Source organism: Cladophialophora bantiana, assembly GCF_000835475.1.
Source record: "Cladophialophora bantiana CBS 173.52 unplaced genomic scaffold supercont1.30, whole genome shotgun sequence".
NCBI lineage: Eukaryota > Fungi > Ascomycota > Eurotiomycetes > Chaetothyriales > Herpotrichiellaceae > Cladophialophora > Cladophialophora bantiana.
In genome coordinates, this window is record NW_015971604.1 from 205800 (window position 1) to 220928 (window position 15129).

General features: G+C 52.1%; 5 protein-coding genes across 5 annotated transcripts; all 5 read right to left on the minus strand.

Moving 5' to 3' along the window:
* Positions 1-1911: 1911 nt before the first annotated feature.
* On the minus strand, positions 1912-3228 carry Z519_12530 (uncharacterized protein; the record flags this gene model as incomplete). The annotated part of the gene is made up of 3 exons (XM_016770235.1): positions 1912-2301; positions 2361-2853; positions 2912-3228. The coding sequence occupies 3 exons, from the start codon at positions 3226-3228 to the stop codon at positions 1912-1914; spliced, it is 1200 nt and encodes a 399-aa protein (XP_016613577.1).
* Positions 3229-4939: 1711 nt separating this feature from the next.
* Positions 4940-8715, minus strand: Z519_12531 (uncharacterized protein; the record flags this gene model as incomplete). The annotated part of the gene is made up of 5 exons (XM_016770236.1): positions 4940-5761; positions 5810-5830; positions 5895-6104; positions 6971-6990; positions 7053-8715. 5 exons carry the CDS (start codon positions 8713-8715, stop codon positions 4940-4942), a joined length of 2736 nt encoding a protein of 911 aa, XP_016613578.1.
* A 1172-nt stretch (positions 8716-9887) lies between these two features.
* Positions 9888-10391, minus strand: Z519_12532 (uncharacterized protein; the record flags this gene model as incomplete). The annotated part of the gene is made up of 1 exon (XM_016770237.1): positions 9888-10391. The coding sequence occupies one exon, from the start codon at positions 10389-10391 to the stop codon at positions 9888-9890; it is 504 nt and encodes a 167-aa protein (XP_016613579.1).
* Positions 10392-11802: 1411 nt separating this feature from the next.
* Positions 11803-12366, minus strand: Z519_12533 (uncharacterized protein; the record flags this gene model as incomplete). Its single annotated transcript, XM_016770238.1, has 1 exon — positions 11803-12366. One exon carries the CDS (start codon positions 12364-12366, stop codon positions 11803-11805), a length of 564 nt encoding a protein of 187 aa, XP_016613580.1.
* Positions 12367-13098: 732 nt separating this feature from the next.
* Positions 13099-14614, minus strand: Z519_12534 (uncharacterized protein; the record flags this gene model as incomplete). The annotated part of the gene is made up of 2 exons (XM_016770239.1): positions 13099-13260; positions 13319-14614. 2 exons carry the CDS (start codon positions 14612-14614, stop codon positions 13099-13101), a joined length of 1458 nt encoding a protein of 485 aa, XP_016613581.1.
* Positions 14615-15129: the final 515 nt, after the last annotated feature.

A 15129-nucleotide genomic window follows, 5' to 3' on the forward strand; every position in this document is an offset into this window, starting at 1 on the left:
GAGCCCGCTTGGTACTGGATAGAACCGCATTCAACTTTGAGACATATGACACACTGAATATTTCCAGCTGCCAGAAGACAGTACACTTCCATTCTGCCCTATTCGTCCTTGGCTTGTGCCCCGGGCAACCCTAAAGCCAATGCTGGGGGAACGGGTGTCGACGCGACGCGCGACTGGGGCACCAGAGACTGTGTGTGTGGGTGACGCCTTTCCAATCCAAAACTCCTGTTCTTTCGGCAAGTACTTGTAGATGTGACTGCGGGATTAATGTCGGCCCGAGTCCCTCTGCACTTTGAAGGTAAGTGCTTATTCTTACCGATAGCCTTTGAGAGCGCGACTGGATTGAAGGTAATTGACTAGCTTGTTGCGCGTGTGTAAACAAAGCTTCAGCTGTAGCCATTTATCGGTCGTGCCAGCGTTGATGAAGACTGCAATCGCGCGAACCGCAGAATGCAACTCTTTGTCATCTGCATTGACGGGGCTGAGGGACAAGCAAATAGCGCTGTCCTTCTGACCAGGACGGTCCAGTTGCTCCGACATGATCAGGCTTGGTCGACATTCAGCGACTTGGCCCTTGCCCTGTACCGTTCGGACAGTGAACTGACTGAGTGTTTGGGAGGTGGGACCCTGGTGAGACGAATCTGAACATGGACAAAATAAATGACGTCAGATTCGAAAGCACTACGGTCGACTGTTTGTCGATGGCGCATTTTCTACGGCTGATTCACAGCACATTCTCCAGTATTCTTAGTCAAGAGGCCTTGGAGGGTCAAGGAGGGTTTACCGAAAGAAATCGCAACTCAGGCCTCTCTGCATTTTGAAAATGGTAAGCAGCAGACCCGCGAACATGGCGACTTAACCGTCATGCTAGCACTTCCAGCGCGTTGTCTCTACCATGGTTGGGAGAAAGGGAACGTGGAGATGTATTAGAGGCACACCATCCATGTCGTCCACGGCGAATGGATTTCGTTCACCAGCAGTGGAACGGGACCCATGGCGGCAGTGATCTGAATATAATGTTGAAGACGAGAGACCAGATACCATGGAAACATGCTTGTCTGCGAGTCTGCGATGGAGCCAATGTCCTTGCTCTCCGTTGTTGTTTCGATGGTGGCTGACCGTCCTCTGCCTGGCCCGGTCAGTGCAGTCAAAACGGTCAGTGAGGCGAACCCCCCAACCCGCTGGTCGAGGCAGGAGAGTTGATGGGCTAGAACTGTGCTCGGCAGTGTGGGTGAGTTCATGGTACCTGAACTTCCGGGAGGCGAGACCGGAGACATCTATATCCGTAGTGAGAGATTTTTATTCTGAGACGAACTGGGCCTCTATGTGTAAGCAGGGCGATGTTTCAAGGGGCAATCGCATCCAGGCGTGTCCTTGGTCAATCAATTTGTTGATGCCCGATGCGATTGGGTATTCAGACAAGTTTGGGCCTCGCTCACACTGCATATACCGAGCTTCTTGTTGGTATAGCGCCTTGAGCGCCTTTCCATGTGTTAAGAGGCATCTGGGGTATCACAATGCTCGCGGAACAAAAGAGGATTCGATTTCAGGTTCTGAGTCTCTCGATTCAATTCAGCTTGCTAATCGACTATCCCACCATTCCCTCGGCTAAATTTGCTTCACGGGTCTTGCGCGATCCCGCACGCCCGCCTCCAAATCAGAGTTCCATTTGGCACTGACTTCTGCTGCCCCCAGCTCTGCCGCTCCTTGCCCGTCGTTTCTCGCTAAAACACACCCACCTAATCCCCGGCGTCTGGCTCTCGAAAGCAGAAAGACTGATTCTGGTTATACACTCTATGACATAGAAAAGAAAATAAAGAGATAATGCTGCATCATGTGGGGACGGCTAACGTCCCTTTTCTGGTCTCGTGCTTTTTTTTTGGCGTCATCACACGTTGATAGAGTGGAAAATCATGCAATGAGGTCTCGGGCGGCGAATCGTCCACGTCCACGGCCGAAGCGGCCTCGTCCACCACCGAATCTTCCTCCACGGCCAGAGCCAGTATTCCCTCCTGTAGTGGAGTTCGAGCCAGTAGAACCAGTTTGAGTAGAAGCGGCGGCTGATGTGGTGGCGGCAGCGCCATTGCCATTTCCGTTGGCATTTCCGTTGCCAGCACCATTTCCGTTACCTGTAGCGGCGCTGGTCGCGGCAGCGGCAGCGGTTGTAGAAGAGGCCGCAGCGTTGTTGTTGTTGCCGCCATTTCCACCAGCAGCGTTGCCACCGGCATTGCCTCCTGCGTTTCCGGTGCCCTGGCCTACAGTGAACTTCTGGCAATCATCTTGAGCACCTCGTTGAGCGACCTACATTTGATTAGTCTCAGACTTTCCTGATGGGGAAGTGCAAATTCGGTAGAACTTACGGGCATGAGCACAGGCTGGTGATTAGAAGCGCTGTTCATTGTGCAGACACGGTAGAAGCCGGCAGGGAGGCCATTGGCGACAGTAGCCTGGAGAAGACCTTGGCCATTGCCATCGTCATTGATACCCTTGAAGAAGGCAAAGGTCTTTGGGTCTGGGGGTGTGGTAGGGGCCAGGGAATTTCCGAGATCCTGAACAGTGACGTGGCAGTGGCCAACAATGTTGCCGCCTTGCAGCTCTTGAGGAGCAGAGTAGTATGTGGTGAGTGGGTCAGTAAAGGAACCGGCGACCAAGTTGGTGAGCTGGACTTGAATGTTGAAGGACTGGTTAGGGGTCAAATCGTCTCCAGGGCCGGGGAAGAGAACGATGGCAGAGACCATGTTATTGTTGGAAGGAATGTCACCCATGATCACACCGTTGCAGGATCCGGCAGTGTTCTGAGTTCCGTTGGTCAAGGTCTTGCCTGTACAGAAGTTGATGAAGTTGGCTGGGTCACTGGGAGAGTTGTCAGTAAGTGGATCACTGTACACAAGTCAAGAGGCCTACAACATACGTATCGGAGTTCGATTGACCAGCGGCCACATCAGGGTTACCAGCGAAGTTGCTCGCAGCTTGGACGTTGGATGCAAGCAAGAGAAGGTCGTTGTTACCCCCATTCCCACCAGCTGCGTTGTTGTTTCCCGTATTGCCATTGTTGCCTCCGGCGGCAGCGGCAGTGGTAGAAGCTGCTGCTGCTGCAGCATTCGTTGTTGAGGCTCCAGTGTTCCCGCCATTGTTTCCACCGTTTCGATTGTTATTCCGCTGAGCAACGGCGCCTGTTGTAAGGCCCAAGGTGGCGACTGCCAAGGTCAAAAGCTGAGATGTCTTCATCGTGTCGGTATGGAGTTTTTATATCAAAAAATGTTTCTTTGGAATTGGATTTGGGAGTGCGGGATCAAGATGATCTTTTCGGGATAGCAATCGAACGAGAGACTTCGCGGTCAACGCGGTCTGAACCAGGAAAAAAGGAGTGTGTGAAAAAAATTGCTCGAATGTTTTCAATACAATTGATGCGAAAGGAATGTAGAGGCACTGCCACGATGGAGAGAAGAACATGCTTTGATGCGAAGGAAAAACTGACCTCTTATGCATTCTGCTTGGCACTGGTCTCAGGTCTCTTCGGACCGTAACGTCGCGGGGGGGGTACTGGATGTGTGGTCCATGGTGATTTCGTCTGAGGCCGCAAATGTTTCCAAGATGGAGGATGACACAGAAGAGGCTCACCAGGCGTCCCCGTGCGTCAGGTTGGGGAAGGCATAGTCCAAGCCTCGAAGGTTACAGGTTGGTCGCAGCCTGGCGCCGCAGTGCGGTTGCGAGGGCAATCAAGCATTGCCAATGTTTTGAGCAGACAGTTAGCTCACCCAGAATCGAGACAGAATGGGCAAGGAGCGAGGATGGAGAGGGACCAAGATGAAGCTGAGATGGTTTCGAGAAGTGTCGGAGAATCCAGGGAGAACAGGCGAGTCTGAAACGGGCGGCTGGCCGAATGGCTCGGCTATTCCGCCAATTGGTCCTCTGAGGTCGTGGTAAGCTTTACCCAGGGGTGGGAACTAGCTGTATTAGGACAAGATTAATAGTTAAAGTGCTCTAGTCCGCCTTTAGCGCGACTTGGTGAATCACTGGACATGCTCCACCCTCAACTTCGCAACTCCTGTCTTCTCCTGTCGACGTCACATTCCCTCCATAAATCCCTCCAAGTCCCTTCCCAACCTCCATACTATCGCGTAGCACGGACAGAATCCTCCTCCTGCAATGTCCTCCTTTTCCTCGAGAGATCTGTCATGGGCGACTCCACCTCTGCGTCCAGCCCCTCCGCAAAAGACCTTCCGTCCTTCCCGATTCTGACATTCGCAAACGCCTACACCACGATGGGGCTCGGATATGCCACATCCTTCACCTAAAAATAATACCTAACAAGTACCAACGCTGGCCCCTTACACTCCGTCCCGTCTCTTCGCTTCTACGGAGTACCTCCTCCACGATCTATGGAAAACCCCCCCCGGTAGTCACGTTTCTTGGACCACACTCAAGCTTTGGTCAAGCTTTGGTTGTGCCGATTACCGAATCGCAAAGTCTCCGGACTCAATATGAAGCGCTTCGCGGTTCGAGTTTGCAGCCAGCGTTCGAGTACGGAACGCACCCCCAAGGGAAAGGCTTCGATCCGGAGGGGCTAGCCAAGTCCTTTGCATCGTGCAAGCACGAATAACGAAATCGAAGCGCCCACTAATTTGTTCTCGCGATTGCGTCGAGGACCAGACGGCTCGCTTAATCTTGTCCAGCTGAAAGAAAGTACGGGCTACGAGTGCTCAGTCACACGTTGCACGATAGCTTGAACCGGCCAAAACCTTGTCAATCAACGTCGGAACATGGGCGGATCCATCTTTCTCCGTATACGGATCTAGTACACCCGCTCGAGGAATGCTTGCTCACCTTCGGTGTTGAAGCTATCCGAATTCTGCCTGGGACTAAAAGAATCTAGATTTCACATCGGTCATTTGGCCCCATTCGCAGGGACCATGATTGGGCTTGTGCTCAGTCGTGATTAGAAACCCAGAATTTCCCCTCTGAGATGTAAGTTGGCTCTCCCCGACAAGACCACGTTCGTGATGCTTGCCTTCCCCTGTGCATCCGTCTTCACGTCCACTTCGACCGCGATGGTGCATAGTCTCCCCATCTCTGCTCCCTGTTGGATGCCAAATACTTTCCTCTCTGTTTTTGTCTCTCCCAACTTCAAATCTTGTGTCTGCTTTGTGAGTTCCGAATCTGCGCTTCCTTGGTCTGTGCGTTCCTCTGCCAGCTTCTGGGCCTCCAACGAATGGTTGGCGCTATTCAACGCCAAATAACAAGCCAAAGCACAACACGCACTCCCTGATCCCGAGTCCTCGATGCCATGCGAAATCATCCTTGCTTGGATATTATGAATAGTCGGTTCCCCTGGTTGTTCCGACTTCGCTAAGACTTTGTAGTACATGCAGCCCACGAAGCTAGGTGACCACTCAGCGTCCAGGTCGACTTCCGGGGATTTGGCCGCTTGCAAGGCGCCGAAGATCTCGGCATTGTCAGTGAGGTCAACGAGAACAAAGGTCATACCCTTGACGATTGAGACCAGGGGGAACATTTTGTCTTTTTCCTTGTCGATGGTCGGGATTATTTGAATATGGGGTTGTGTGGTGATGATCTTCTCAATCGGAACTCGATGGGAGTGAATGTGGCAGTTAAAGGGGACTACACAAGCGGCCACCTGACGGTAGGGGTTGAAGAAGATCGGTATTCGGCCGGCCTTTGTCAGGAGAACAGCACTTTGCTTTTGTGTGTCTCGGTCAGCAGGGCCGCCGTAGTGCATTCTCTCAAGATAGCTGAATATCTGGGACGGTCAGCTCTTTTCACTTGTGAACGATCACGGTGAACAAACATAATACGCCGCCCCGATGACCTGGTAAGGTAGTCAGCGCCATCTCGTATTCATCAGTCACTGGGTCTCGCGCTGTTGGACTTACAGGATGACCTGCAAAAGGTAACTCTTCCCCAGTCTCCGAAAATATCTCTAGCAACCGGGGCTGACCAGGGCCTGGAGCATCATGCAAAAACACGGTTTCGGAGTACCTGAACTCCCTTGCGATTTGGGCCTTGCGTTTCTGGGAGAGCGCATTCCCGTGCACGGAAACCAGGGCCAAGGGATTGCCCTGGAATTTCTCGGGCGAAAAGACCTAGAATTGGACGGTTCCCATCAATATCGGAGATCCTGCCGTTGGAGAGAAACGGTTGCTGAGAGTTTGGCAATGAGGGAAGTATCGCGCAGGCAGCAAAAACGTATGGCATGATATTGAAGTAGAGACATTTGCGATCGGGCTCCAATCTGAAGGTCAGAAAACGATATCCATAAACTCTCCAAATTAGGGAACACATCCCAAGTCCCGTTCCGCGTATTCCGTATCTTGCTTGCAGCACAAGGGTCAAACAAAAGCTGATCAACGACGCTAGCATATACAACGGAGCGTGCAAATGAGACATACCACCATGGTCACGAAGGTATGAGGACCCGACGCCATTTCCGCGTGGCTCGTCGGTGCGACGGTTGCAAGGACAGAAAAAGTGAGACCACGGATTGTTTCGCGAAAGACGTTATATGCCTCGATCTTGTCGTGCTTCGTGCGGTTCGAGAGGCTCGATCATGATCTGATTTGAGAAGATGCTCAGCAGTAGGCTTCAGCGTCAGATGTGGCAGATTGATAGAGCGGTCTACGTTGATCACAGGTACGACATGAGCGTCGGAAGAAGGGAGTTCGCGGCTCGGCGGGTGGATAAGTCGGAAATATAATATTCCGTCCGAAAGATCGGCAAACTTTCCGTGTTCTATTCCCTGCTTTTTACTTCCTACCTCGTAGATGTGTCTGCCATGCGTAGAAATGACATTACATAGGAGGTACAGGCTTTTGTGAACACAGGCCACTACTCCTCCCCATCCTCAAATCTGGGCCGTACGGAGTCCATACTGCCGCTTGATGTCCCGCAGCATCATACACAACTAACCCAACAACAACCATTTAGGCCCACGTCCAAGCGTTGTTCCCACTAGCAATGGCATTTCAACGGCTGCCTGAACAAGGTGATGCTCGTGTAGCCAGACGCCCGAAGCACTTTCCGCGGCATCTGACAAGTCACACCATCGATCTCGACCGACGGGTGTGACGGGTAAGGTATTCTTGCCTTGCATCGAACAATGTCTTTCGAGCCGCGTTCTGAAGTAGAAATAGCAGTAACAAGTGGTCCAGTGTCCTCGGAGGAGCTCTGTTGGAAGACCAAATATGTGATGTTCGCCGTGCGCGCTGGACCGCAGACTTGAACATCGCGCAACCTGATCCGGCGATGGATGCGATCCGCCGTCCTATCTTCCACGGGAAGGGAGTTGAGTCTGACCTCTTCTTCATTAACCACGAACCGAGCAATTGCAAAGGCTATACAGCTTGTCCATCCCCGTTCACTCACACCTGCTTCGTGCAAGAGGTCGAGCGCCTCGTGACGCAACCTCGGTTCTCGACAGCGGGTAGCAACGAAGAACAAGGGTGGTAGGATTCCAAGGCTGGGACTCAACACGCTCTGCTTCTCTGGGCGAACAACGGTATCCAGATCTATAACCCTTCTACAACATCCGACGATAAAACTGAAGTGCGGATGAAATGCGTCAAACTCGGCCTCATCAGGGCGGCCAATCGTGAAGAACATAACCTTGGCCACTCGGAGGTGCAGACAAAGGTGGATATAGTCGCGTCCGTGTCGTGGAAGGGCATCTATATCATGTAGCTCCTGCAATTTGCAGTCCAGGCACCTGAATGCCTCAGCAATCGTCTTTTCGAGGGACTGTGATATCCCGGGCCTCGAGGTCGCCCGCAAAACACACTTGAGTAACCGGTCGATGGCGTCGAGGGCACCGTTCGCATCTGAGATGCTGCTTATCTGGCCCACATCGTAGCCAAGATGGTAGTCTGCCGGGATACCAGATCCAGCTGGGGGAAAGTCGTCGGAAAACGTACAGGCATGGTTGATGAGCTCGTTGAGCGCTGGGATGAAGGTCGTAGCAATATCACCGGGGACATCGGGGTTTTTGGCCCACAGTGATGCGTCGTTGCCAAACTTCTCTTGCAGAATGCGATATGCCGCCATGATGTGCATGGCAGCCGACGAAGTCTTCTCGATCCAGAACTGCATGGCAAGGAACAACAAGCAACAGGTCAGCGACACTTCAACCGGCAGCGTCATGGGGTCGGCGGTCCGAATCATGTGCATTGCTTTGTGTGTATGCGACATAGCGAGCTCACAGATCTCCGGACGCGCCTGTACCTGCAGTCCGGCCACTGTGATGTTATGCAATGGGGCCTGTAGAGCGCCCAACGCAATCAGACCGTGTCGAACAGCAGCGTGGTCGAGACCTAGCCGTGGTGCTAGCCGTGTCCAGAAGGGCATCGAGTTCAGCTGGAACGTCGCCAGGATCTTGCTCCCGACCTCGACGAAGTATTCGTATCTCGTCTTGTCCAGCTCAGACTCGAATAGCGGAGCTGACCGTGGTCGGAATTCGAAGATGCGCGGCACGGGGATCTTGTAGCCTGGACATGGCAGACCGAGTTTGCTGCATCGAGCGCAATATGGCTTCTCCTCGCTGCATTTCACCCGTCTTTGTTTGCATCGAAGACAGCCAGTCGGGACTTTCGCGTGCCATTTTCTTTTCCTGTGCCGGGGATAAGCACGCGGTCCAGACTCCGAGGCTTTGCCTCGAACATCGATAATAGACATGAGAGCCGGCAGGTTCGCTGGTGCTGCCATCATTGCAGTGGGAGTTCGCTTCAGTCTCGTCTCGATATATAGCGGTTGGATCCGAGCATTTCAGCTGCAAAACGAGTCTGTTCGCTCGAATATAGAAGCATCCAGACTGGCCTGTCGAGGTGCAGATGTATGCTCCATACATCGGCCACACTGTCACAGATTGAATGTCTCAAGCAGCACAAGTCATGTTAGAAAAGAAACAACTTCGTTTCAGGGCCTCCTCTCCTGAAGGTTTTCGGCTTTTCAAGTCCCTGTGCTTGCGGCGATCGGCGGGGAGAGCAGCAGATCTGGGGGCTCACCAGTCTTAGCTGCAAACAGTGCCACTGAACGAGCGCGGACTGGCAGCCCTGTCGGTTACCAATTGAATGCGAGATATACATGCATCCACAAGGCTTGGATTCCAGGCTAAGTCGCCATCTAGAACAGTGACTGGAGCACTGGCGCCACAAAATATCGATAATGATTCGGCCAGACACACCGCGGCTGGTGGCCTTAAGAACACCATCCCGTCTCATGGGCTCGCCGCTGCATCGATTTACCATGGGGGGCGGTCATGATAGACTTTCAACTGAGGCCCGTAGCCTGTGCACGAGAAAAGAAATACATGGGCTGAGGAGATCATGCCATATTCAGCTATTTCTCTGAGAAGCTGGAGTAAACACGAGGCTAAGGATCGGCAAGGCTGAAAAGGCGCCTGACTTGGGTCGGCGTCGAGCACAAGCTGAGCAGAGTGAACAGAATCCAGGGGCGAGATTTTGTCCAGATGAATATCATCACAGCAACAGCAGCAGTAAAGCACATCCCACGGAGTGTAGACGAATACCAGCACCCCACGGCCACCTTCCATAGCCAACTGCAAGGCAAGGCAAGCAGCACCAAGCCCACGAGTCTCAGAGTCGGGGGTGGCAGTCGTGAGATCCAGATGAGAAAATCCCAGGTGTCATAGCCAAAGTGAGACAGAATGTCAACAGCGTATCCAACGATGACGAGGAGATATATTACAGATAGTTCCTAGTATTATGTCGGTTCCGAAACTGCTGAACTCTTTAGTAGGAGAACATGCTTAGAGAGCAGAAAAGCTTACCCAAGATCTTTGGTGCTCCATTCACGTCCATCTGTTCTTGGTCATGCTCGTCGCATCCCATCATTTCAATTGCGTCATTAAATTCCTTTCATGTGCCTTTCCGATCTGCGAAGGGCGGGAAGGCCTTCTCATCGAAGAAGGCCACATGCGGACCAAGTTCTTCACGTAGGCACTGCCGACACTTCTTGTTTCTTTGCCGAATGTCTCTGTACCCTCGACTAATCCTACCAAGTTTCCCATCTTCGCCGCACAGATCTCTCAGCTTTCTGATCACCTGTCTGGCCGGGAATCCGCAGAACTTGATGCCCTCTGCATTAGCGCTATGTCTCAGAATCTTCTTTGCGGATTCGAACGATCGTAGAACGATGGCCATCAATAGAGGAGTAAGCCATTTAAGTTTTCCCACTCCAACTCGGTAACCTCCGTTAGCAGCGTTTCGCAAATTTGCTGGTTTCCGTAAAGAACCAGCTGCGCTTAGGAGAGCTTCTAGTGCGGCAGGGCTGTGTTTTGGGTTAATCCTCAGATCAATCACCGAAACACGGCCAATGAAGACGAGATCTGATTGCTCTATTAGTGCTGCGTCCAAATTCATCGCTTGACGCGGACTTGTTGGTTTTTGGGGCCCCGGGGGGGGGGGGGTTGGTTATCATGAAGGGGATACACCAGGAAAGCGACGACGATGAATCTGACAAAAGGATTTGCATCATTACTGATCGTACCATCTCGACAGAGACACCAGCATTGTTGAAAAGGCCAGCAAGCTTAAAATCAGTCCAGAGGAAGGATCCTGTAGGCGATCCCGACTGCTGATGGTGTCGGCACCCGCCTCGACCAGGCATCTCAAGGCGGCGCAGTTTCCAAAGGCGGCTGAAATTTTGAGGTACCCGAGGATGGATAGGCCATTATCATGACTGGAGTCCAGTTCGGGAGGCTCTCTTTGGTGTGAGAGAAGGACGTCGACGTCCGCAGCAGTTCCTCCCGCACACAGAGCTGATAGAAAGAGATCCCGTTCCTCCAAGTTGGACAGCTCCATCTCGTTTCAATTGTGTCTGGAGACTGAAGTCTGGCTCAGCTTTCTTAGCCCCATTGTCAAAAGCTGCAATGCACATTTCTCGATGATTCGCGCATTAGTTCAGAACAGAACCCTGGATCCGAATGAGCAATAATTCGAAGAAACTAGGAGGTCACTTGGAGGTCATATTATAGTACTCAAAGAGACCCAGGTGTCGACGCACAAAGTCATGGACAAAGGGCTCTTGGGTTAGCAGCGTAGAGGAGTAGGAGCATCGTAAGTCCATGGAAGGGCCGCCAGTTCAAGACAGGTGCAAGATCGACCCCTCGCTCGATGATCATATCGATGACCTCTCTATTTTTATAGGCTTGATTCTCCATTAGGAGGTGCAAGTGTTCTTGATTGTGGTAACAATGCTAAGGGGAGCCCCGAGTTTCACGTAGTGTTCGAGGCCGACGTCAAGCGCCTCGTAAGATCCTCTCTGACCAAATAAGGAGCGGTATATTTTAGACCACGAGGTCTTGTGTGTGGTATTCTCCCCTGATTTCCTGGTTGCCCAAGAGTTTAAAGGTCTGTTTAGAGTCAAGATCATGATTCCCGACCTCACAGCATCACATTTACCTCTAGCAACGACGCTGGCTTTCCCCCGTAGACTTCCGAAGGGAGCAATACCATGTCGAGGGGATGTACCAGCGCGCGGGCAAACATGTCTCGTAGACTATGGACGTCGCAAGACAATAAGCAATCGAAAAGTCTCGGGTTCAAGTTGACATGCATTCTCCGCATTTGCAAAGATGCCAAAGGCGTTGAAGAGATAAAACCCACATATCCGATAGCCACCACGGAGGAATATAAAAGAATTCGATGTATGCGAGGTCCTCGAAGGGTTCTGATCTGGATGGGTATTGCTGGCTCGTAACGCGGGCCACCTTGACTCCTAAAGAGCCAAACCAGTAGTGACGCATGATGGTTATGCCTTCCGTCGCGGCTACTAGATGTCTAACGGATCTCGGAAGCCGGGACCAAAGGCCTGTGAGCCTGATGTTAGCCCGGTTGAAGCTAGCATTTTGCAAATTGCATTCTCGAAATGAATAGTTACAGCCATGAGGGACCATCTCCAATCGAGTCGAGATATATCGTAGCCGGTGTTGTATTCCACGCTATACAGCTTGTCGCAAGAGATCGGTTTCGGTCCTAGACGTGGATGAACGAACAGCTCGGAGTTCCTGCTGATGAGTCGCAGAGTTGGAGTCAACACTTTGTGAAGTGTGATCAAAGCATATGTCCTTGATTCCGAAGCCGATCCTGTTGAAGCATCTGTATTAGTGGAGAGCCTCAATAGGCCATTATCCAAGACATACTCAGCGATCATACAAAGCACAATGTCGATCTTGCCGATGTTTCCCTGCAGACGCGTCTCCAATTCCAGGATCTCTGGAGAAAGGAAGTAGCTGTGGACTCGAGCTCGTGTGTGTATTTTTGTAATTGGTGTGCCCTGGAACGAGGCTTGTATCTTTTTCACATGCTCTTTCAGCCGTACATAGTCAGCCGTCATCTGTACATTGTTTTCCTGCCAAAATTGCCCTAGCTCATTTGGAAACTCCTCCGTCGTGAACGCGCTGAGGCGATCCTTAGGGTTAAGGAGAAGTGACTCGTGCTGCCGAAGGACGGATAGAAAACGCTTGAGCTTTTCGGGGGGCACATCCAGCCTGCCGCAAAGCTCCGTGAGGGTTTGAATGGATTCAAATACAAGCCCAGCAAGCGTTGCAAGGCTGGCAGCGAAGCCGATGAATGCAACCGACGCTGAAGCAGGATCCACTGCGCGAATTTGACTGCTTTCGAGTGGCAAGATCAGATGAAGATGTAGAGAAGCACAGAGGAGAACTCAACAGGCACAGGAGATAAATTTGAGGTGTACAGAAATGTAGTTTGTACGCACAGGTGCGGTTATGCTGGGCAAAGGCGCATCTGACTGCAGCAGCTCAAAGGCGCCCGAACGAATCAAAGGAATCAAAGGACGAACGCCTCCTCACGACATGGGCAAGATTCCTGGTGTCACTGTTTATTTTTCCCGTAGGGCAGAAACTCTCGAAGGCAACAGCCTTCTGGAATGTCACTCACTTCTTTTGGTAGACAGAATGCGCGATGACCGCAGAAATCGCCCAGTAATAACCCAGAAACATTCCGAACGCAACCATCATGTTGGGTAAAACTCGTACATTGTGTGATCATCTGAATCTGATGTATGGTACAGTGGAAGTGGGGCTAGCTGAGACACATCCGGTGCTCATTTTCGACGCTTCATGACCTTTACACACATCTCTTCTAGGCCATCCTTGGCCTCGCCGGGCGGAAACGCACTGATTGAGGAGACGGCCTTGTCAGCATATTCCTGTGCCAGGGCCCGTGTCTGCTCGAGTCCGTCGCTCTGCGAGACAATGTCCCTTGCCTGTGGATAGTTGTCAGCTGCTGATTACATCGACGTAAAGATATCGGATCGGATTCACCTTCTGAACATCACCTTCCTTTGAAAACTTCCTACCCACCAACAACCCCAACTCTGGCCTGCGTCTCCACGCGAATAATAGCGGCGCCGTCGCCAACCCTAGCTCCAAGTCCGCACCTGCGGGCTTCCCCAATTCGGATCCAGATATTGTATAGTCCAACATATCATCCACAAGCTGAAACGCCAATCCCAGATTTTTCCCATACTGATATGCTGCTTCGACCACATTCGGGGCGCACTGTCCGAGTAATGCGGCCGCACGACAACTTTTACTGATCAGACTTGCGGATTTCAGGTATGTCTTTTGTAAATAGTACGAAATCGTCTGCTCGCTCCAGCTGGGATTCTTTTCATCACTCGCCGTGTTCTTCAATTGCATGAACTCGCCCTCCACAAGATTCGCGATCACTGTCGCAAGCAGCTCTGTGACCTCAGGATCTCGTAATCGAGCGAGCGCAACGGAGGCGCGACCGAGCATGAAATCTCCTGCCAGCACAGCCATTTTGTTTCCGAATGTGGTGTTGGCGGAGGGGGCGGAGCGGCGTGTGGTCGAGTGGTCTATCACATCGTCATGGAGAAGCGAAGCGGTATGAATGAGTTCCGTGATCTCCGCCAGCCGTCGCTGCGAAGGGAGAATGGTGGCGTCATTGGGAAAGGCGTATTCTGTCTCAGTCGAGGCAGCTGTCAACGGCGACACGGAAGAGGAATAGGAAGGTCGGTCTTGGTCTGGGTTCTGGTCAAGAAGTACCGACGGGTTCGTGATGGGCGTGTCAATAGCGCTTCTGGACAAAGTATGCTGCACATCGTATCTTGGCCGTGGCTGCTTTGCAGCAAAAGCAGTCGCCCTCGACATCAACAGCACGAGCAATGGCCTAACATGTTTGCCTTCGCTCTGTGTATAGTACTTTGCAACTGTGTCCAGGATCGGGTGTCCTGAGCCAAGCAGCTGCCTGATGTTCTTGTTTAGGAATTTTAACTCTTTCGCGACAATCTTGAGAGGATCGATGGTGATGTTACCAGAGGATTGTCGGGCGGAGGAGGGGAGGACCTCAGCGACGGTGCTTTGAATCTTTTGAACAGTGGCAGCCCATGATGGTCGAGGGGAGGAGCTCGAGAAGGGACGCCTTGAGTGAGACAGGGCAGCTCGCGAAGCTGATTTTGGATACTGTGATCTCGTCCAACACATCGGGCAAACTGATGGATTTAGATTCAACCGTGGAGAAGCTATGTTTGGGGCTGTGACCGCTGGCTGCAAAATGACTGACGACTTCCGCGAAATTCGCCCACGTCCTCCCATGACGGCGACTGGCATTAATAAGGGCTAGCAATAGATGTCCATGAAGCGGCAGAAATCAGAACAGCCGGAGAAAATATTACAAGAAAAGAGCGACGGGTGGAATGGGAAGCTCTCACGTCGAGAAAGAAAAGATACGAGTATCATGGAGGACTTCGGGTCGCAGCGCGATTGACTTTTTTTTGGACTTTTGGGATTTCAAGGGTCGAGCATTAGGTAAGCAGCCGACCAGCAGATGGCACGGCCCCAAAGATGCCAGGAGTTCAACTCAACGGCCTCGCCCGGGACTCCTCGTTGCAAAGCACAGAGGCCTCTTCAGCTTCACTAGATCCGAATACGTCCACTGCGCACGAAGGCGACCCGGCCCATCTTACTCGATGGAGATCTCCCTTGGCATACTCCGATTTCCTCCTAGACGGGTGAGCCGTGTTCTAGTGAATACACTTCCTACAGACAAAGAGCGGAAGCATTGATTTCCGGGGGTCGAACGAGGATTCGATGGAATGGGTGATCTGAAT